This window comes from Lipotes vexillifer, unplaced genomic scaffold, assembly GCF_000442215.2.
Source record: "Lipotes vexillifer unplaced genomic scaffold, Lipotes_vexillifer_v1.1 scaffold47, whole genome shotgun sequence".
Classification (NCBI taxonomy): domain Eukaryota; kingdom Metazoa; phylum Chordata; class Mammalia; order Artiodactyla; family Lipotidae; genus Lipotes; species Lipotes vexillifer.
Genome location: NW_006791298.1, coordinates 1603638 through 1628711, shown reverse-complemented (window position 1 = coordinate 1628711; position 25074 = coordinate 1603638). Strand labels below are relative to the sequence as shown.

At 37.1% G+C, this 25074-nt stretch overlaps 1 protein-coding gene across 1 annotated transcript in view; it reads right to left on the bottom strand.

Annotated features, from left to right (window-relative positions):
- PATJ (PATJ crumbs cell polarity complex component) overlaps nucleotides 1-25074 on the bottom strand; it is a 357124-nt gene that overhangs the window by 124739 nt on the left and 207311 nt on the right. The window contains exon 28 of the mRNA XM_007464279.1: nucleotides 21058-21254. Within this exon, the coding sequence (XP_007464341.1) occupies nucleotides 21058-21254 (197 nt within the window). The remainder of the gene's footprint in view (nucleotides 1-21057; nucleotides 21255-25074) is intronic.

Genomic DNA, 25074 nt, shown 5'->3' with positions numbered 1-25074 from the left:
CCCTGGTGGCACAGTGGTTGAGAGTCCGCCTACTGATACAGGGGACACAGGTTCGTGCACTGGTCCAGGAAGATCCAACATGCCATGGAGCGGCTGGGACCATGAACCATGGCCACTGAGCCTGTGCGTCCAGGGCCTGTGCTCCACAGTGGGAGGGACAACAGTGAGAGGCCAGCGTACCACAAAAAAAAAAAAAAAAAAATCAAGGTGTCAAAATGCCTATCATGGCTATAACTTATAATGGAAAAAAATAGAAAAAACTATACATTCATCAACAAAAGGTTTATTATAGTTGCCTTCATACATCACTAAACGGAAAACTGTGCCATTAAAAGGTGAAGGAGGGCTTCCCTGGTGGCGCAGTGGTTGACAGTCCGCCTGCTGATGCAGGGGACACGGGTTCGTGCCCTGGTCCAGGAGGATCCCACATGCCGTGGAGTGGCTGGGCCCGTGAGCCATGGGTGCTGAGCCTGTGCATCCAGAGCCTGTGCTCCACAACGGGAGAGGCCACAACAGTGAGAGGCCCGCATACTATGATGAAGAGTGGCCCCCGCTTGCCACAACTAGAGAAAGCCCTCGCACAGAAACAAAGATCCAACACAGCCATAAATAAATAAATAAATAAATAAATTTTAAAAAAGAAGATGCAAGAAATGTTTAACAAAGACCTAGAAGAATTAAAGAACAAACAAACAGAGATGAACAATACAATAACTGAAATGAAAACTATCCTAGAAGGAATCAATAGCAGAATAACTGAGGCAGAAGGACGGATAAATGACCTAGAAGACAGAATGGTGGAATTCACTGCTGCAGAACAGAATAAAGAAAAAAGAATGAAAAGAAATGAAGACAGCCTAAGAGAGCTCTCAGACAACATTAAATGCAACAACATTTGCAATATAATGGTCCCAGAAGGAGAAGAGAGAGAAAGGACCCAGGTAAACACTGGAAGAGATTATAGTTGAAAACTTCCCTAACATAGGAAAGGAAATAGCCACCCAAGTCCAGGAAGCGGAGAGAGTCCCATACAGGATAAACCCAAGGAGAAACATGCCAAGACACAGAGTAATCAAATTGGCAAAAATTAAAGACAAAGAAAAATTATTGAAAACAGCAAGGGAAAAAACCACAAATAACATACAAGGGAACTCCCAGAAGGTTAACAGCTGATTTCTCAGCAGAAACTCTACAAGCCAGAAGGGAGTGGCATGACATATTTAAAGTGATGAAAGGGAAGAACTTACAACCAAGATTACTCTACCCAGCAAAGATCTCATTCAGATTTGATGGAGAAATCAAAAGCTTTACAGACAGGCAAAAGCTAAAAGAATTCAGCACCACCAAACCAGCTCTACAACAAACGCTAAAGGAACTTCTCTAAGTGGGAAACACAAGTGAAGAAAAGGACCTACAAAAACAAACCCAAAACAATTAAGAAAATGGTAACAGGAACATACATATTGATAATTACCTTAAATGTGAATGGATTAAATGCTCCAACCAAAAGACACAGGCTTACTGAATGGATACAAAAACAAGACCCATATATATGCTGTCTACAGGAGACCCACTTCAGACCCAGGGACACATGCACACTGAAAGTGAGGGGATGGAAAAAGATATTCCATTCAAATGGAAATCAGAAGAAAGCTGGAGTATCAATACTCATATCAGATAAAATAGACTTTAAAATAAACAATGTTACAAGAGACAAAGAAGGACACTACATAATGATCAAGGGATGAATCCAAGAAGAAGATATAACAATTATAAATATAAATGCACCCAACATAGGAGCACCTCAATACATAAGGCAGCTGCTAACAGCTATAAAAGAGGATATCGACAATAACACAATGATATTGGGGGACTTTAACACCTCACTTACACCAATGGACAGATCATCCAAACAGAAAATGACTAAGGAAACAGAAGCTTTAAATGACACAATAGACCAGATAGATTTAATTGATATTTATAGGACATTCCATCCAAAAACAGCAGATTACAGTTTCTTCTGAAGTGCGCACGGAGCATTCTCCAGGATAGATCACACCTTGGGTCACAAATCAAGCCTCAGTAAATTTAAGAAAACTGAAATCATATCAAGCATCTTTTCTGACCACAACGCTATGAGATTAGAAATCAACCACAGGGGAAAAAAAGTAAAAAACACAAACACATGGAGGCTAAACAATACCTTACTAATAACCAAGAGATCACAGAAGAACTCAAAAAGGAAATCAAAAAATACCTAGAGGCAAATGACAATGAAAATATGGTGATCCAAAACCTAAGGGATGCAGCCAAAGCAGTTATAAGAGGGAAGTTTATAGCTATACAAGCTTACCTCAAGAAACAAGAAAAATGTCAAATAAACAATGTAACCTTACACCTAAAGGAACTGGAGAAAGAAGAACAAACAAAAACCTAAGTTAGCAGAAGGAAAGAAATAATAAAGATCAGAGCAGAAAAAAATGAAATAGAAACAAAGAAAACATAGCAAAGATCAATAAAACTAAAAGCTGGTTCTTTGAGAAGATAAACAAAACTGATAAACCATTAGCCAGACTTATCAAGAAAAAGTGGGAGAGGAATCAAATCAATAAAATTAGAAATGAAAAAGGAGAAGTTACAAGAGACACTGCAGAAATACAAAGCATCCTAAGACTACTACAAGCAACTCTATGCCAATAAAATGGACAACCTGGAAGAAATGGACAAATTCTTTAAAAGGTATAACCTTCCAAGACTGAACCAGGAAGAAATAGAAAATATGAACAGACCAATCACAAGTAATGAAATTGAAACTGTGATTAAAAATCTTCCAGCAACAAAAGTCCAGGACCAGGTGGCTTCACAGGCGAATTCTGTCAAACATTTAGAGAAGAGCTAACACCCATCCTTCTCAAACTCTTCCAAAAAATTGAAGAGGAAGGAACACTCCCAATCTCATTCTACAAGGCCACCATCACCCTGATACCAAAATGAGACAAAGATACTACAAAAAAACAAAATTACAGACCAATATCACTGATGAATATAGATGCAAAAATCCTCAACAAAATACTAGCAGACAGAATCCAACAACACATTAAAAGGATCATACACCATGGTCAAGTGGGATTTATTCCCAGGGATGTAGGGATTCTTCAATATATGCAAACCAAACAATGTGACACACCATATTAACAAACTGAAGAATAAAAACCATATGATAATCTCAATAGATGCAGAAAAAGCTTTTGACAAAATTCCACACCCATTTATGATAAAAACTCTCCAGAAAGTGGGCATAGAGGGAACCTACCTCAACATAATAAAGGCCATATATGAGAAACCCACAGTCAACATCATTCTCAATGGTGAAAAACTGAAACCATTTCCTCTAAGATCAGGAACAAGACAAGGGTGTCCACTCTCACCACTATTATTCAACATAGTTTTGGAAGTCCAAGCCACAGCAATCAGAGACGAAATAAAAGGAATACAAACAGGAAAAGAAGTAGTAAAACTGTCACTGTTTGCAGATGACATGATACTATACATAGAGAATCCTAAAGATGCCACCAGAAAACTACTAGAGCTAATCAATGAATTTGGTAAAGTTGCAGGATACAAAATTAATGCACAGAAATCTCTTGCATTCCTATACACTAATGATGAAAAATCTGAAAGAGAAATTAAGGAAACACTCCCATTTACCACTGCAACAAAAAGAATAAAATACCTAGGAATAAACCTACCTAGGGAGACAAAAGACCTGTATGCAGAAAACTATAAGACACTGATGAAAGAAATTAAAGATGATACCAACAGATGGAGAGATATACCATGTTCTTGGGTTGGAAGAAACAATATTGTGAAAATGACTATACTACGCGAAGCCATCTATACATTCAATGCAATCCCTATCAAATTACCAATGGCATTTTTTACAGAAGTAGAACAAAAAATCTTAAAATTTGTATGGAGACACAAAAGACCCCGAATAGCCAAAGTGGTCTTGAGGGAAAAAAATGGAGCTGGAGGAATAAGACTCCCTGACTTCAGACTATAGTACAAAGCTACAGTCATCAAGACAATATGGTACTGGCACAAAAACATAAATGTAGATCAATGGAACAAGATAGAAAGCCCAGAGATAAACCCATGCACCTATGGTCAACTCATCTATGACAAAGGAGGCAAGGATATACAATGGAGAAAAGACAGTCTCTTCAATAAGTGGTACTGGGAAAACTGGACAGCTACATGTAAAAGAATAAAATTAGAACACTCCCTAACACCATACATGAAAATAAACTCAAAATGGATTAGAGACCTAAATGTAAGACCGGACACTATAAAACTCTTAGAGGAAAACACAGGAAGAACACTCTTTGCCACAAATGACAGCAAGATCTTTTCTGATCCACCTCCTAGAGTAATGGAAATAAAAACAAAAATAAACAAATGGTTCCTAATGAAACTTCAAAGCTTTTGCACAGCAAAGGAAACCATAAACAAGACAAAAAGACAACCCTCAGAATGGGAGAAAATATTTGCGAACGAATCAACGGACAAAGGGGTAATTTTCAAAATATATAAACAGCTCATGCAGCTCAATATTAAAAAAACAAACAACCCAATCAAAAAATGGGCCGAAGACCTAAATAGACATTTCTCCAAAGAAGGCATACAGATGTCCAAGGAGCACATGAAAAGCTGCTCAACATCACTAATTATTAGAGAAATGCAAATCAAAACTACAATGAGGTTATCACCTCACACCAGTTAGAATGGGCATCACCAGAAAATCTACAAACAACAAATACTGGAGAGGGTATGGAGAAAAGGGAACCCTCTTGCACTGTTGATGGGAATGTAAATTGATACAGCCACTATGGAGAACAGTATGAAGGTTCCTTAAGAAACTAAAAATAGAACTACCATATGACCCAGCCATCCCACTACTGGGCATATACCCAGAGAAAACCATAATTCAAAAATACATATGCACCATATGTTCATTGCTGCACTATTTACAATAGCCAGGTCATGGAAGCAACCTAAATGCCCAGGAAGAGACCAATGGATAAAGAAGATGTGGTACATATATATATAATGGAATATTACTCAGCCATAAAAAGGAATGAAATTGAGTCATTTGTAGAGACGTGGATGGATCTAGAGACTGTCATACAGAGTGAAGTAAGTCAGACAGAGAAAAACTAATATCATATATTAACGCATATATGTGGAACCTAGAAAAATAGTACAGATGAACCAGTTTGCAGGTCAGAAATTGAGATACAGATGTAGAGGACAAACGTATGGACACCAAGTGGGGGAAAGTGGTGGTGTGTGTGTGTGTGTGTGTGTGTGTGTGTGTGTGTGTGTGTGATGAATTGGGAGATTGGGATTGACGTGTGTACACTAATACGTATAAAACGGATAACTAATAAGCTGCTGCTGTATAAAAAAATAAATAAAATTAAATTTAAAAAAAAGTTATGTAGGTAGGAAACTGCAGCTCTTCCTAGGATCCACAGGTATAGTTTTGGGGGGCAGAGTATAGACTAACAGAATAAAGATACCCAGATCCTGTTCTAAGAAGACTTTGCAGAATATTTTCCCTTTCCAAAAATCTTGGGCACCAGCCCCCATGGAAAACAATCCTCACTTTCCAAACCTCTGCCTTCAGTTCTGCACATGGGAGAACTGAAGGGAAGAAAGAGTCACCAAGGCAGAGATGGAACAGGGAAGATGACTGAAACTCACATGAAAACAAAATTTCACTATAACAAAAAGGTATTTCTGGATAAATTTTCACATTAATTTTTTTTCTCAAAAGACAAAATAATATACTTCAACCTCTAATAAGTCAATAGTTGGGTAAAAGAGCAGGTTTTAAGAACTAAATTTAATAAACAGTGTTGAAATAAGGTCTTCTGCAACTTCTTTTATTTCTTGTGAAATACACTGTTCCTAAAGGAACACATTAATTTACAAGGCTTAAGCGTGAGATTTATTTTCTCTCAAACAAAACGAATTAAACTGAAATACCTTCTGAAGGCAAAGTAAGAGTATGCAGCTCACATCCCTCTAAATTTGATATATTAGGAAAACAGTAAGATATTCCTTTGAATTCTAAACCTTGACACTACTGAAAAATATCAACTTCAAGGAAGTGAGCAGAGAAATGTTTTTTCGTTGCTCTGATTCTTAGTGTTTCTGTGGAAATAGCCCCAACTGCTATAGGTTGGTTCACTTGACCAAATGAAATAGGGTGTCTGTGGAGTTTCCTATTACATTCAGGGAATAGAAAGGAAGAAGTGAATGGAGTCATAAGTATAATCTACCTCTGAACAGCTCATTAATACTGCAGAGGAATCATGCTTTCCTAGGAGGTTGAGGCATTACAGCCTATCTGTTTTAATGGTATTGTTACTCAAATAAGTACATAGGATCTCAGGTGAATAGTGACCTGGAATTCCTCTTCTAAGAACATCGATACACACTAGGAGTCAAGACTTCCCCCAGACTAGTAAGACCCAGATTGATAGTTACTTCTTTCAAACAAATGATCTGATCAGCACTCTACTCCAATTCCCTCTGCTACCAGAATTTTTTTGTCTTGACTTCAAAACATTTTTCTTGCTGCATCTACCGACAGCCTCAAAATCAGTCATCAAAGGACCTTATCAAGGTCCCCAACTCTCCTCCTTGAAGCCACAGTTTCTCTCTCTTTGTTTTTTCATTTTTTAAACACAAATCTCATCAGCGAACCAGTTCTGTAGAGGCAGGATTGCATCATACACATTTTATCGCTTTTGAAGCATACCTCATAAAGGGTCCAGCACTGCCACACTGCTCAGTGTGACAGGTAGGCAAGATAGGTGCTCCTGTACATTTTTAACGAGGACACTGAGACTCACAAGCTCAGTAACTAGTGCAAGGGTTCTAGGTGAGGTAGTGGCACAGTTCAGAATCCAAACTCAAGTCTTCTGATCCCAAAGTCTCTTTCCAGTGAGGATGCAGCCTTTGGTATGGGTGAAATGTATATTCAACTTGATGCCATGGGACTCCTGCTACTTTACTTAATACTCATGTTAATCACCCATATGCCATCCCCAACCACCTCCCTCCTTGTCCAAAATAATTCCCAGCACCCAATTCTCATTCCAAACTCTGTACAGTGGTGAAGGCCTAGAAAAATCCAGTTCAAGTGTCAACTTTAAAAACTCTGCCTCACCAGAGTACAGGACTATATTCTCAGTCACTTCCTTATGTGTATATGTATGATATATGTGTGAAGAATTTTTTCAATGAAAAAAACTGCACCTGGCAGGTTGGCTAAGGTCTGATTATATTCAATGTTTTGCCAGATTTGGGGGGTGGGAAACACTCTCTCACATACTGGTAGTGGGGTGGAAAATTTGTATAACACTAAAGAAAGATGATTTGATATATTTATGCCACAGGAATTGAACAAAGACATATACAGCAGTATGTTATAGTATTATTTGTACTGATATGGAAAATGATACATCATTCATTAAAAAAGGTATGTGCAATAATGATTCTATTTGTGGTTATTAACTATAAAATCTATACTTGCACAAATGTGTATGACCATGCATTAGACAAGTAGGAAGGATGGTAAACTGACGGTGGTTTCTTCTGGAGGAGTAGTATTACAGAGGAAAAAGAGGGAAGATTATTACTTTTACCTGTACAATTACAATTTTTTATGATTACATGTTACTTTGAAAACATGTCAAAAAGTTACGTTTCACTAAGTTAAAAAACAGAAAAACAACAAGAAGAAGCAAAACCTTTACAACAACTCAGTATGTTAGGGAACCCATTAGAATTTTTTCTAGTTTGTTGTCTTTTTTTTTTTTTTTTTCTTGCGTTATGCGGGCCTCTCACTGTTGTGGCCTCTCCCATTTGCGGAGCACAGGCTCCGGACGCGCAGGCTCAGCAGCCATGGCTCACGGGCCCAGCCGCTCCGCGGCATGTGGGATCTTCCCGAAACGGGGCACGAACCCGCGTCTCCTGCATCGGCAGGCGGACTCTCAAGCACTGCGCCACCAGGGAAGCCCTCTAGTTTGTAATATTTGCTAACTTAATACTTTTGACTCATAGCCAGAAACAAGGATGGGCAATAAAATTTAGTCAAAATAATTTTAAATTATATTTAAATATTGTGCAAAATTTTGAGCCTTCAGCTCTCCCGCCCTCATTTTTCCAGCCACAGCCCCTATGTCTAGATCAGTCCTGCTTCTCTTGGCATTTAGAGTAAATGGAGGGAGATAGAGACTCAAAATGAAGGGCAGGAAGTACTGTGGACCATGTAGGGATCTCTCCTTTGTCCTTGGCAGATTCAAGGATACATTCAATGCTACTTGAATTGGTTGTCAAAATTGCTAGTCCCGTCACTGAGTACACCATTTTATTTCATGCAACTGGTACGGAATCTGAACTGAGGAGCAAATGGTTATATTTTCTACAGTGAGGTTACAGAGGTTCCTGGTATTTTTGTCAGTCTTCTGTAAGAAGAGCAAAAATTCACATCTAGACTCCTGATTACACTTATACCATATATCACTTAGGTAACTTACAAAAAGCACACCTAGGCCTTCAACATCAGAGATTCTCATCTAGTAGGCTGGGGTGAAGGGTTGTTATTTAGGTGAAACTGTCCCGTGATTCTGATACACAACCTCAGTTGAGAGCAACTTATATAGTTAAAGAGATTTATTTTGCAAAATTTTTCAGAAGGGATTTACAGCTTTTATGTTCCCCAGGATAGAGATAAGAAATACCTTAGGCTAAATTATATGCTGAAATTTGAGAAGCAAGAATTTAGATCCCAGAATCACAAAACATTAAGTTTGAAAGTTTCTCGACGATATTATTGACTCTCCTTCTAGTTAAGTGATGATCAGAGAGATTAAGGGACTTATACAAGAAAGAGAGTTACTTAAAAATATATCTAGTACTAGAAGCCATCTCTCATAAAAAAAAAAGTACATTTTCAACAAATAATAACTAACAATATCTGTTTCTCCATTCTGTAATCTTTACCATTGAATTTCAAGCCAATTACCTGAAGTTAAAAAACATTAAAAGAAAAACCCTCTATATTAAGAAGAGATATCAGATCTAAAGGTGTTTTTTTTTCTTTTTTAAAAATTTTATTTAATTTTTGGCTGAGTTGGGTCTTCATTGCTGCGTGCGGGATTCTTCGAGATGTGGCAAGCAGGGGATCTTTCCGGACCAGGGCTCGAACCCATGTCCCCTGCATTGGCAGGTGATTTTTATTTAGGATAATAACAAAAATAATTTCGTAAGCTTATGCTAAAACAGTTGAGCTAGGTCTTAAAAATGCCAAAGTATACTGAATAAAATACATGGGCAAAAGAATGGAATGAGAGAAATGCACATCTGTACTGAGAACTTATTTAAATGGTTCAATGTAGTGGGATCACAGAATGATGAAGTAGTGGCAGAAGCTGGAAAGGTCGGTTAAAGATATCTTTTTTTTTTTTTTTGCAGTACGTGGGCCTCTCACTGCTGTGGCCTCTCCCGTTGCGGAGCACAGGCTCCAGACGCGCAGGCTCAGCGGCCATGGCTCGGGGGCCGAGCCGCTCCGCGGCATGTGGGATTCTCCCGGACCGGGACACGAACCCATGTCCCCTGCATCGGCAGGCGGACTCTCAACCACTGTCCCATCAGGGAAGCCCTAGAGATATCTTTTGAAAGACTTTGAATATTACGGTAAAGAGTTTTGACTATCCCACAAGTCAGTGTCCTTTTGTGTTATATTTAAATATCATTTTAAAACACAAATAAGTTAAATAGGTGCAGAAAAAGTAACTGACAAAGAAACAATGTCAAATTGTGATTTAAAAAGGAAAAAGAGGAAGAGGGGGTGGGGAAGGAGGAGGGAAAGAAATGAAGGCAGGCAGGAAGGAAAGAAGGAAAAATAAAAGATCATAAAGATTGAAAAGGAAGAAATAAAACTCCCTATACACAGGTGGCACGATTGTTTACCTCTAGAAAATGCTAAGGTAGCAATAAAAACTACTACAATAAGTTAGTTAAGCATGTTATAGGATACAAGGTCAATATACAAATATATGAAAATCAATTGTATTTCTATACATATACTAACAATAAGAGAACTGGAGAATATAAAATCCATAAGAATACACTTAACTGAAAATGGAAAGGTTCTACACCAAAAATTATGCAACACTGTACGTAAGTAATTAAATGGAGAGATAGCACATCCATAATTTGGAAGACTCAGTACTGTTAAGATGTCTAGTGCTCCTAAATTAAACTATAGATTCAATATAATCTCAATAAAAATTCTAGTTGGCTTTTTTTTTAATAGAAATTTACAAGTTGGCTCTAAGATTCATATGGAAATTCAAATGACCTAGAGTAGCCAAAATCAATTCTGATGAATGATAACAAAGTGAAGTATGGACAAAATTATTGAAATAATTCAAAAAGACACATGCACCCCTATGTTCATAGCAGTACTATTCAGAATAGCCAAAACATGGAAACAAGCTAAATGTCCATCGACAGATGAATGGATAAAGAAGACATGGCACATATATACAATGGAATACTACTAAGCCATAAAAAATAACAAAGTAATGCCATTTGCAGCAACATGGATGCAATGAGAGATTATCATACTAAGTAAAGTAAGTCGGAAACAGAAAGACAAATACCAGATGATATCACTTATATGTGGAATCTAAAATATGACATGAATGAACCTATCTACAAAACAGAAACAGAGTCACAGACATAGAGATCAGACTTGTAGTTGCCACGAGGGGAGGGGGAGGGAGAGGGATGGACTGAGAATTTGGGGATGGTAGATGCAAACTATTACATTTAGAATAAAAAATGGATAAACAACATTTGTCCTACTGTACAGCACAGGGAACTATATCCATTCTCTTGGGATAAAGCATAATGGAAAGGAATATTTAAAAAAGAATGTACCTATGTGTACAACTGAGTCACTCTGCTGTACAGCAGAGACTGGCATAATATTGTAAATCCACTACACTTCAATAAAAATAATTCAATAAATAAATAATTTAAAAGAAAACAACACAGTGAAGCATCACCTCAAATCTGTCAGAATGGCTGTCATCAAAAAGAACACAAATAACAAACTTTGGCAAGGATGTGGAGAAAATGGAACCCTCAAATACTCTTGGCGGGAATGTAAACTGGTGCAGCCACCATGGAAAATCATATGTAGATTTCTTGAAAAACTTAAAATAGAATTACCATATGACCCAGCAATTCCACTCCTGGGTATATACCTGAAAGAAACAAAATACCGATCTGAAAAGATACATACACCCGAATGTTCATAGTAGCACTATTTACACTTGCCAAGATATGGAAGCAACCTAAGTGTCCATCAACAGATGAATGGAAATGAAGATGTGGTATGTATACACAATGCAGTACTATTCAACCATAAAAAAAAAGAAATTTTGCCATTTGCAGCAACATGGATGGACGTGGAGGGTATCATGCTAAGTGAAATAAGTCAGAGAGACAAATACGGTATGATATCACTTATATGTGGAATCTAAAGGATACAACAAACTAGTAAATATAACAAAAAAGAAGTGCACTCACAGATATAGAAAACAAACTAGTGGTTACCAGTGGGGAGAGGGAAAGGGGGAGGGGCGATATAGAGATAGGGGATTAAGAGGTACAAACTATTAGGTATAAAATAAGCTACCGGGCTCCCCTGGTAGCGCAGTGGTTGAAAATCCGCCTGCTGATGCAGGGGACACGGGTTCGAGCCCTGGCCCGGGAGGATCCCACATGCCACAGAGCAACTAAGCCTGTGTGCCACAACTACTGAGCCTGCGCCTCAACTGGAGAAAGCCCACGCGCAACAACGAGGACCCAACGCAGCCAAAAATTTAAAATAAAATAAAATAAGCTACCAATATATATTACACAGCACAGTGAATATAGCCAGTACTTTATATAATAACTATAGAGTATAACCTTTAAAATTGTGAATCATTATATTGTACACCTGTACTTATGTAATATTTTACAATCGACTATACATAATTTTACATCAACTATAAAAAATTTTAAAAAAGAGCAAAGGACTTAGCACAACCTGAATTAAAGACTTGCTATAAAGATACATTTTAATCAAGGCAATGCAGTAATGGCATAAATGATAAACAGATTAATAGAAGAGAACTGAGAGGCTGAAAATAGATGTATAGTTATATGGTCATCTAATTCTTGACAAAGGTGCAAAGGAATTCAATGGGAAAGAAAAGTCTCTCACAAATGGTGCCGAAACAACTGGATATTCAGCTGAGGAAAAAATAAGCCCCACCCCTTATCTCACACCACATACACAGAGTAACTCAAGATGAATCATAGAACTAAATATAAAAGCTAAAATTATAAAGCCTATATAGGACAACAGTGTTACAACCTGAAGGCTGGGAAAGATTCTTAGCTAAGACAACAACTATAAAAGAAAAAAATGAATAAAGATTTTATCAAAACTAAGAACTTCTATACATATAAAGATACCATTAAGAATATAAGTAGGCAAGCCACAGATTGAGAAAAGATCCATAAACCATATATCTAATAAAGAACTAGTATCCAGAATATATTCCAGAATATATAAAGAACTCCTACATTCAATTCAATTATAAAAAGACAAATAATTAAAAATGAGGAGAAGACTTGAGACTCCACAATAGTTTCTGGGGAGATAGAAATGATAGGTGTTTGGGATATACAGGTGTACACAGTTGTCAAAATTGTACAGATAAAATCTGTGCATTTCATTTTATGTAAATTATAACACACATACATACACACACAGGACTATAAAAATAATATTTTCTGAGTAGGGGTGGGTATATGGAGGTACAGGTGATACACAAATGAGAGTATTGGTAATTGTTGAGCAATGTGATGGCTATACAAGAGAATTTCATTATGTTATTCTGTTTATTTTATAGATGAAAAAAAATAAAACAAAACTCCATAATAAAGCTTTTTTAAAAGGGAAGAAAACATATAAGGGTATTCCTCCCCAGTTAACATTTTCCCATACCTTTTGATTTTTAATACTCAAACTTCATAGAATCTACATCTCTCTCAATACAATATTTTTCAATAAATGCTTATAAAGGAAAAATTTATATCTATACTCCCAATACAAAGCAAAAGATTTTAAACAAAACATTGTGAGGGAAAAGGTCAGAGCTGTATTTCAAGTACAGAATCACAGGAAGATATTTTGAGACACAAACTCAGTGTCAACAAGGAGGATGTACAGCTTAGATGCTGGCAGAGCTAACAGAAGCCATGTTACTGCATACAAAGCAACTGTGTGTTAGCATCATATTATTTTGTGATTCTGAAGCAATATTAGACACTTTACATCCTAACATAATTATGTGTTACCTATATACAATATCTTTACTGTGTCTTAGTTGCATTTTAGGAAACTGATGTGTGGTCTGGGGTTGACATGTAATGCATAATTTTTCCTGACTTAATGAGAAACTGGCATATGCTTACTACTTTGGGTGGAACACCTGCTTTTCTGGTTGCATTACTGATTTTAGGCCTATCTCTTAAAAACTATAATTAAAACATACATACAGGACCCATGTTTGTGATGAGTTCAAGCAGATGTTTGATACTGTTAGTAAGTCAAACTTGGAATAAGAATTTCATTAACACTTTTCTTTCAGGCTTTGTGTCTTAAGATTGCATGGTGACTGTAAGAAATTTCTATTGTGCAAATAAAGCAAAATATAGAAATAAATTATATGATGAGGCTGACATAAGGAAACACTCTTCCATAACCGAAGAGCATGTCTTTCCAGCCTGCATTTCAGTATGACAATGAGTGGGGCTGGAAGGGAGTGGGCAAGAAATTGGAAAAAGGAGAGACCAGAGGCCTGGACAGCTATCCCAATATGTCACATAAGGGTCCGAGGGAAAACTGCATTAAGGAGAGTCTTGAGAGGCACTGCTGAAATCCACCGATTCCTTCCAAATGGCATGTTTCTTCCCCTGCATACATTCCTAGGCCTATTTTTTATAATCTTCCACCGTAATTGAGTTCCTTCAAATATCCTCATTTTTACTTTCCCTTTCATGCCACTTTCTCTCCATGATTTTAAGACAACGTGGCTCACTGTAGCGATCCCATACAAAGCTTTTGTGGAGCAATCATGAGGACTGCAATAATAAAAATGAAGTGATTGCCATTCCTCCAAAAGATCAGTAACAAAATAGATTTTTAGCCTAAATATTTCAGCAGCATAAAGATAATGACGTGTGACCAAATAATTCAAAACACTTCCCCCGACAAGCCAAAGACAGAAACAGAAATGGCAAGAGTAGAGCTCAAAGACTTCACTCCAGGAAACACAGAAAAGAATGAGGCCACACAATATGAGCAAGGTTTTACATAATATTTCCTACAGCCTGAAGTAAAACCTTAACTCTGTAATGGCACTGAAGGGGAAAGCTCTTAAATTGAGAAGCTCTCAAATTGGGCAAGAATAATCTCAAAAAAAAAAAAAAGATGATTCTTCTGTGGTTCTTAAGAGATGCGTATAACTTCACTGACTGCATTCTTCTTTTCATGAATCCAAGTGGCGTTAAATTTTAAGATAAAAAGACTAACAGGGTATTGCATTGTGAGAAACTATCTCAGATTTTTTTTTTAAGTTTTTAATAGAAAATTTATTTATTTATTTTATCTTTTTTTTTTTTTTTGGCCGCGCTGCACGGTATGTGGGATCTTAGTCCCCAGACCAGGGATCGAACCCGCACCCCCTGCAGTAAAAGCATGGAGTCTTAACCACTGCACCACCAAGGAAGTCCTATCTCAGATATTTGAAACTGGCATTGGATTAACTGCATTAATCTAGATCTACCAAGACTACAAAATGATAAGAAATTCACTGGTTATCGTCTAGAATCATTGTCAATCCAGAGCTAAACTCAAGAACATAGCCTTTAGAGCCAGAAAAGCCAGTGTCTACATGTTGATTCTGCCCCTCATGTTTCAGTTTCCTTATCTGTAAAATGGGTATTAAAATAGCACCTACTTTTGTTATAAAAGAGAATGCACGTAAAGAATTTAGCACTGCCTAGCAAATAGTAAGTTCAATGTTAGCTCAATTCCCAATACAGCTCCCCTACCCCTGATTTCTTTTAATAATCTCATCTTTTTGTAACTCAAATTGAATGTAATATAATGGATTACTTAGGGAAGATGATTCAGCGAAATGCAGACAGCTATTGGTTATAATGCTGTAATGACCAGGGAGACTGCACTTGGAAGAAAGGAAAAATGTATACACATCAGGGGTCCCAGGACAGTTTTCTGTGTGAGGCTGACCACTCAGCCAGCACCACGTTCTTCTTTTGACTTTCAGAGCTGTGAATTAGGCTAGAGACTATTTTGAGAGTCAGAAAATGGGGTGACTTTAGCTTTGTATATAGGAAGGTCATATTCAGGACCTGCTTACGATTTTTGTCAGGTTTGATCAACTCATTTTTAGCAGCTTTATTGAGATATAATAGACATACAATAAATCACTTATTTAAAATGCAAAATTTGATGTGTTTTGACACCACTGACACAATAAAAAAATTTGGTCAATCAATTTATTTTTGCACTTTTAGCTATTATAAACCTATCTTTGTTAATAAAACATAGGAAAAATAATTTTATTGCAATTTTGAAATCCTTTACTGTTCTTTCTTCTCCTCAAACTAGTGTTTCCACAATGGAATATTTTATTCCATGAGGTCTCTTAGGGAATAATTACTTCATTAAGAAGCGTACTTTATAAAATTACATCCATGTATGGTAATCTAAAAGAGCCAATCTAAGATGATAGAAACGTTTGACTGTAAATTAGAATCTTATCTACGGATGCCTAAGAGCTGGTGATTTATTCACTACTGTAGTGTACTTCTAAATCGCATCTAAGTCTTCCAAATATAATTCACTGGCAACAAGCAGAGAGTGAAGGCTCAACCTTTGGGACTGGTGTGGTGGTAGGGACCTTCAGACAGGAGTTTTGTCATAAAGCAGCTACACCTACCTGGGTCAGTCATTTAACTTTTACGGTTTCAGTTTTTTCCTCTTATAAAATAAGTATTACTAGACAAAAAGATCTGAGTTTACCTGTAGTTCTAGGTCTTTATCCCTGGCAAATACGGGAAGTATTCATACTTTAAATTTTTAATGGTTCTTAAATAAACCTATTATACACGTGCAAAAATAACAAGATTTCATTTAGACTATGCTGCAGGTAAATGCTATAAGGGGAACGAACTTCCTCTGTCTTGAAGGGTGTGGGAGCCAGATGCTAGCCCCATCCACTGTGCACTTCTTGTGCCACCACACTGTTCCTTCTGGCTGCTTCTGTCACCTGACAAGTCACACCAGTTCCCCACAGGGCACGATCAGCTCTCTATCCCCACACTTTCACTGTAGCGAAGATTATAAATAAATCCTATATTCATATGAAAGCACCATGCCCAGGCCTGTGTATTCTCTGGGACTAATTGCTGAGGGAAAGCCAATAATCTACTGAAACTCTCATTCCAGTCTACGTGGTTATTAGATGCTAATGCCTTTTGAAATTAATTCAGAACCCTTACACCAGCATCACACTAAAGGGGAAAGAAGCTGAGATTTAATCACATTGCCTTCTGGGAGCTCAATGTAAGATTTCTTTTATACATGAGCCATAAATCGACAGAACTCGCAGACTGCTCTAGCACTGTAATGATGCAGTCCCACAGCAGCAAAACTGCTGGCAGGTGTCATGCCAAAAATCAGTCACGGATGGGACTCGAGTAGAGATGCAGAGTTTCTCACTTCAGAGAAGCTACAGTGTATGTTTGACCATTCTCGTTTCTACTTTCTATAAATTAGCCTCATCTGAGGGTCTAAAAGAAGTCAGATCAACTATAAATAAAAGAAGCTGTGAGCAAAGTAATAACATAATGATAAAAACAAAGCAATTATGAGAAACAACATGAGCAAATGGTGGAGTTGGAAGAATAATGAAGACATGGATAACTTTACCTCATTTGACAAAAATAAATGGAGTGTGAATGGGTAAGCAAATACAAAAGGTTTGCTCTAGCCCAGAAATCTAGTAAGCATAATCTAAAAGCCCATTGTAAATGCCTCCTTCGTGATGCAGTGTCCTTCTGCAATCTAATACACTGCTTATCCAAAGAACAGCTATTGTAACACTGCTTCCAGCTTTCCTGGTACTCATCGTTAAATCAATGTCTTATTCTCAGTTCAGAAGCACACTGGATTTGATATTATGCTATATACAAATTCTTCACATATCATAGAGAAATGACTGAAATTTTTTCTCAGCCCTAAAAAGAAACCAGGAAAATATTTCCCACATGAATTTTTTCCTTTCATCCCTGACCTAGAGCCAGAAGCATATGAGAAGATGACTTATAACTGCATAAGAATTCAGTATGTGCACTGTTCTACTCTCTCAGCTTTTCAAGATGCTGCATGGAGCTACTGAAGAAAAAGAAGGTGGTTTCCCTCTGGAACATACTTTCAGAGACAAATGTATTAATATAAACAAGCTAAAAGGAATCAAAATACACAAATCCACATGAAAATATTATTTTATAAATATTATCATTTGAAATTCATTATGGTATTACCAGGTGCCAGATACTGTGGCAAAACTTGACATATCTTCTCTCATTAATTCTCATAACACCCTCTGAGGTGGAGGCTATACCATCACTAGACTGTAAGCTCTATGAGAACAGGACCATGGATTTTGTTCACCAGTGAAAAATCGCACCGTGTTCACATACTTCCTCCTACACAACAGATGCACAGTAAAGTTCTTGCTGAATAAATGAAAAATTTCCAATTGATAAAGGAGGTAACTGAGGGTTAGAGAAAATAAATAACTAGCCAAAGGTCTGTGATGCTAGAATCTGTGTTCCAACATATTTTATTTTATTTTATTTAAATAAGAGACTCAGTGGAGAGTGCAGGGCGATTAACTCATTACCATATTTAATCTTCTTGTTCTTTTCATCTCTGAATGAAGATGAAGTTACTGAATAGCAACAAAAGACCAAATCCAGAAAGTCAAAGGAAGGAATAGGAGGGCCCTGAAATAGCAAGATGTTAATATTCCTTTTCAGTCAGGAGAGCTCTTCTAGCCTCTAGCCTAGAAAACAAATACCTAAAGTTTCTGTCTTTAAGGAAGGAAATGTGATCTAATTAACAGTCAACCACGTGCCATGTACTTTAAGCCCCTTCTGAAATGCAACTAATAACTGAAAGAACTGGGATAAGATGAAGTAGGGGGCTTCCCTGGTGGCGCAGTGGTTGAGAGTCCGCCTGTCGATGCAGGGGATACGGGTTCGTGCCCCGGTCTGGGAAGATCCCACATGCCGCGGAGCGGCGGGGCCCGTGAGCCATGGCCGCTGAGCCTGCGCGTCCAGAGCCTGTCTCCGCAACAGGAGAGGCCACAACAGTGAGAGGCCCGCATACCAAAAAAAAAAAAAAAAAAAAAGATAAAGTAGGTCTTCCTAGTCCAGTGCTTACTGCCCTGCAGAGTGTGGACTTTTCTGTATGGCCTGTAAAATACTCTCAGTGCAGCCACAGCTCATCTGTTACCTCTATCTAATAAAATGTCAGACAGAGAAATAAAATACCAGTTCTCCTGTTGGTCTGGATCACATCGGCCATTCCATCTTGAGTCTTAATAACGCAGAGAGAATAGGACTAGAATCCTCATGTTCCAAAGTATAGCTTTTGGAACATTTCCATGCACCACATGAGACAGGAAATGTGTTTAGGTACATATAATACAACAGAATGATTTAATATACATGATTTCCTAAAGCCTAGGGCATCATAAATCAGGATTCTCGTGGATCTAAACAGATTGGGTTTGGTTGAAGCACCATGGGGAACGCGGTATACTTCAGTGGCTAGAGCACGGTTCCTGGAGCCTGGCAAGTCTGGGTTCTTAGTAACTTATTTCTGTAAGTTACTTATGCAGTTTTCTTATCCACAAAATGGGGATAACAACAGTACATACCATATAGGGCTCTTAAGAATACTGAATACAAATGTGCGAGCACATAGGTAAAATGCTAGGAATAACTCAGTAAATTAGCTTTTACTTTCATCTTATTACCACCACTATCACTTCAGTTTCGTTTATGAAGAAATCTCTAAACATAAGCCAAAGGAAATGAACGTGAAGCAACGAATTATATTGGTTAATACATACTGTCACCTTTGATTTTTATTTACATAATGATTATGCTAATCAGTGCTACTACCCAATGTGGGTCCCTTTCATGATGCTATATTACAAAAGAACAAGCAAAGAAAAGTAATTCCATAAGTGACTTCTTTGTGAAAACAGGTTTTAGATGGAGAGAAACTACTGGGGCTTAGAAGACAGAGGGCGATACTCGTGTCCCCACAGTTGTGTCTGATCAGCTTTAGCTGTAGATATTATTAGGCAAGTCACACTGTGGATGACTATGAATTCTATTCCGAGTCTGAAGAGGAAACTGTAAAATGAAAAATTAGTAAAGGCCTCATTTTAAGTAAGCAGTCTGACACTCGGTACCTCTGTGATTCAGCTCCCCCAAATGTCCAAGTGTTGGAGCATTTTATCCAAGAGGCCTTAGAGCACACTGGTTAACAAGGAGCTAAGAAGTCAAACTGCCTGACATTGAATCCCAGCACCTCATTTACTTTGTGACTTAGCAGTAAAGCTATGTCTGGTACCAAGTACAGACCGCTCTTGTCACGATTGTTGTTATAATTTTTTTTTTCATTTTTGTTATGCAACAATCTTTTCATGTCTCTTTTCTTCCTCGAGAATGTGAGCTATTTGAAGGAAGGGACTGGATGTATTCATCTCGTTTTTTGTGTCCAGTCCTAAGAGACGCTCAAAAAACTGTTAGCTGAATGAGGAGCAGGCAAACAAATACCAAACTAAGATAAATTCAGAGCAGAAACTCTGACTTTAAGCTTAGAAAATGAGGATAACCTTTTCAGACTATTGATGAAATCATCCAGAGCAGTAGCAGAGGATCAGTCATCTTTTGAGCTTCTCTTATCTTTCTCCTATTCCTAAATAAGAAATCTTATTCCTTAACCTGTGGCCTTAACCACATCACCAACTTCACAGATATTAACCAATCCTTGACAACCAGTTCATAAAGTTTTGTTGGCTATAACACCTTCACAAAAAACTGATAACTGATAACAATAACAAAAAGAAATGTCATACTTACGGTTAATTCAGAAGCTGAAGAGGATTTTGGTAAATACTAATAACATTAGATTAACACACAAATTAGTTTTGAACCTTTTGGAACTTATATTTAAAAACAAGCCCTATTCTTTTAATGTGTTTCCATGAGATTTTACTTAAGGACCCCTAAATTATTTTGTGAGATTAGTTTTTTTGTTTTTGTTTGTTTTGGTTTTGTTTTGGTTTTTGGCCATGCCACACAGCATGCAGTTCCCTGACCAGGGATCAAACCCGTGCTCCCTGCAGTGGAAGCATGAAGTCTTAACCACTGGACTGCCAGGCAAGTCCCTGTGAGATTAGTTTTTACTCAAACAGCAAACAGCAACTGTAAGCAACAATATGATTTTTGTTCTCGCTTGGGAAAATGATAATAAATAGCTGACGAAAATGTAATTTATAACATTCTTCCCCTTCACTTCATTTTCCTATACAATATCCTCTATACCCCTTCATCTCACCAGAACAGAAATTCAGGATATATGCCCCTAGATGGATGGATATATTAGATAGAGAGTATATATAAATATATGGATGGATTTTAACCTTATGTGATCATTATAATGAAAGTAACTGGACAGATTTTATTGAAGAATCAAATGAGCCTAATAGGGAAAAAAAAAGAAAAAGAATATCTGCCCCTCACCTCCAACAGTTCATCTCCAATACGCATTCGCCCGTCCGTGGCAGCTGGTCCTTCAGGGTTAATTCCCACCACAAATATGCTCATGCGTGACCTGTCTTTGTTACCAGCAAGGCTGAGTCCAAGTCCATTCTTATCCTTTTCAAGTTCAATAATGTGCAGTTCTCCAGGCAGGTCTGCATATCTTTGCCTGATTTTTTCTATTAAAAAAAAAAGGTAAAAAAATTTAAATAGAGCACTTGAATCTATATTAGCAAGATTATGGCATTTCCCCATCTTTGACAACGCCTCTACAATGAACTGTCCCTTCTTGAGAGCGAAGTGTTTGAGGTCATTCATAGCCTTATATATAGGTTACAGTTAAAAATTATTTCACCTCCATCTAACAAGGTTGGCTCACCCATAAAACCTTCCCTGATTGTTCAGGTTCACACTGGCCTAGACCTTCTACATATTATTTTCTTACCTAAGAGAGTCAACACAATGTGGTGGAAACCCTGGCCTCCCTGCACTACCCCGCCACCCCCCAACTTCCAAAAAAAGAAAAAGGGAAACAAAGAATATATACTGATCACCAGCTGTGTTAACAAGCAAAGTGTTTGGTCTTGGAGATATCGTGCTGAACAAAACAGACATGGTTCTATTCTCATGGACTTGCAGTCCAGTAGGAAAGAAAATCAACAATTAATTCTAAATAATTACATTTCTTTAAAGTATACAAAGGGTACAAAACAATACTGGGTGTTATGTGAGTAAAAACAAGGGGAATTAAGGATGTTGATTTACTTGTCAGATCTGAATTCAATACACAAATCTACCACTTACTCAATGTCCAATAATTAATACATTATTTTACCTCTATGGAATTCCACTTTTTCCTCTTTAAAATAGGTATGAACTTCCACTTCATGGAAGTTGGGAAAATTAAATAAAATACACATTAAAGAACTTAATGGCTCATGACTTACAGGTATTTTATAATTCTTTTATTTGATCTTCTGTCTCACCTTGCAATCTCCACTTTATGCTCTAAATTACCTATTTTAGGATTTGGCTGGTTATACTTCACTTGTGTCGATTCTGTGCAACGAAACCACACTGGCAGGTCAGTGTTGGGAATGATACTGCTTTAGACATGCCTTGTACCCCACACAGCACCAGCTCAGGCCAGGTGTGCTGCCAGGGCTCAGAGGCTTGCTGACTACTCCATCGTGTGATGTAATCATCTTATCAGCTGAATAACCAAGCAGTAGCTTGTGCCTATCCTGAAACTCTCTACGCTCTTAACACTTGATTTAAGTTCATTGTCCTTAGAGGGAACCTTCCAAGTTGAAAACTTAACTCAAATAATTAGTGTTAAGGGGTAGGGGAAGGAAGACAGCCTAGTCCACTTCATCACTTTACCAGATATAACACTGCCTTATAAGAGTAGATAAATTTAAACCCATAAAAGCTATTATATGCATAAATTTATATTGAAAGAATGATAAATTACTGCTTATTTATTCATTTATTTATTTTTTAATGACTGCTTATTTTATAAAGAGGTTAAATCTGCCTGCTTTACAAGGATTTTAAAGAGAATGTTAAAGAACTTTCACTGATAATGCTTATTATTAATAATAAAGAACACATTTAGCAAAATACAATAAAACAAAGAACTTGCAATGTAATAAAACTGTCCTCTAATTAGAAATAAAATTATTCATATCAACACTGAAGTAAATAAACTCAAAGTATTTTTGTTGGTCAACTACCAAGAACAAGCCACTATGTGGGTACCTTAACAGAGCATACAAAACACATGGTACCCTCAAGATGCTTTTACAGCAAAATAGGGGAAGCAAACAAATACAACAAATATTAAACAACTATAGTTATGTAAAGAGAAATTCCAACCACCACAAGTGCTGGTCACTGAATAAATACTAAATGATTAGTGAATTAGGTCAGTGAATAAACCTTAAATTAATTGCGCTAGCAATAATTGCTTTTAGAGGTCTAAGAATTGATATGGCTAGAAGAGATTTTATGGAAGAAGCAGAATTTGAGAATGTTTTTATCTCATTTTTTTAATTAAAGTATAGTTGACATACAATATTATATTAGTTTCAGATGTACAACAGAGTGATTCAACATTTATATACATTACAAATTGATCACCATAATAAGTCTGGTAACCACCTATCACCACACAAAGTTATTACAATATTATTGACCATATTCCCTATGCTGTACATTGCGTTCCATGACTTATTTATAACTGGAAGTTTGTACCTCTTAATCCCCTTCACCTATTTTGCCCAACCACCACCCACCTCTGGCGACCACCAGTTTATTCTCTGAATCTATGAGTCTGCTTCTGTTTTATTTAATTTGTTCATTTGCTTTCTTTTTTAGATTCCACGTTTATGGGAAATCATACAGTATTTACCTTTCTCTATCTGACTTGGTGTAATACCTTCTAGGTCCATCTGTCATATATATATATATATATATATATATATATATATATATATATATATATACCACATCTTTTTTACCCATTCATCTATGGATGGACACTTAGGTTGTTTGGCTATTGTAAATAATGCTTCTATGAACACTGGGGTGTGTATATCTTTTTGAGTTACTGTTTTCATTGTTTACATAAACAAGAAGGGTTTTGAATAAGGTACAGAGTTTGGTTATGTCAAGAAGAGTCCTGGTAGATGTAATGACAAGGGGAAAAGCATCTTTGCAGGTGGGTGAGGAAGAGAACATGAAAGCCCATCTCGCTTTGAACGGAAAATTGTTTGGGTTAGTGGGTGGGTGACAAGAAATAAGAGTACAAGGTTAAAAGATTAATTGACAGTTTGTTTACAGAAATAATATGCCAGGGCTTCCCTGGTGGTGCAGTGGTTAAGAATCCGCCTGCCAATGCAGGGGACACAGTTTCGAGCCCTGGTCCGGGAAGATCCCACATGCCACGGAGCAACTAAGCCTGTGTGCCACAACTACTGAGACTGTGCTCTAGAGCCCATGAGCCACAACTACTGAAGCCCGCGCACCTAGAGCCCGTGCTCCACAACAATAAAAGCCACGGCAGTGAGAAGCCCGCACAATGAAGAGTAGCCTCCGCTTGCTGCAACTAGAGGAAGCCTGCGTGCAGCAACAAAGACCCAATGCAGCCAAAAATAAATAAATTAAATAAATAAATTTAAAAAAAAAAAAGAAAGAATATTCCAGTTTAGGGACTCTGCAGAGGTGCATTGAGGTACTCTGGGGATGGGGCCTTGAGGGAACACTCGATTTAAGACCTGTTCTCCCAGATTCAACCAGAGCAGTTATACTTTCACCTACATTGTTTACAGGATTTATAGGGTAAGATAGTGAAGAAATGATACCACAGTTAAGGAAACAAATAAAACAAAATTTTAACACATCTTTCTCAGAAAATAATAAAGCAGAAAAAGATTGTTTTAAAAAAGAAACTGAAGACTAACAACATAATAAGCTCAAGGTATTATATGTAAGAGACTGTGACATCTGACAGACAGAAAATACACATTTTGGGGGAGGCACACACAGAACAATTACAGAAACAGACTGTGTATTGGATCATAAAAGAAACTTCAATAAGTCTCAAAAAAATCAATATCATACAGGCTGTGTCTTTGGACATAGTGCAATAAAACTATGAAAAACTATAATGACAAAAAATAGCTTTAAAGCTCTCTTGTGTTTGACATAAATTAATAGTTAATAATAAATTAATGTTAGTATTAACATAAAGATATTTTCAAAATAGTGCTGAATGAAATGGGGAAAAAACAGAATGGGGTCAACATCATTATGCAATAACATTTATGCGAATTAACATTCTGCACAAAAACCACAACACATATTTTGCAAGTGCATATACAAAAACACAAATATTTAACACATTAGAATAGTTAATTATACTGGGTGTAAACAGACAGGAATACAAGGGGGCAAAGAAAACCAAACAGCGACTCTCAGATGGCCAATGATGGTAAC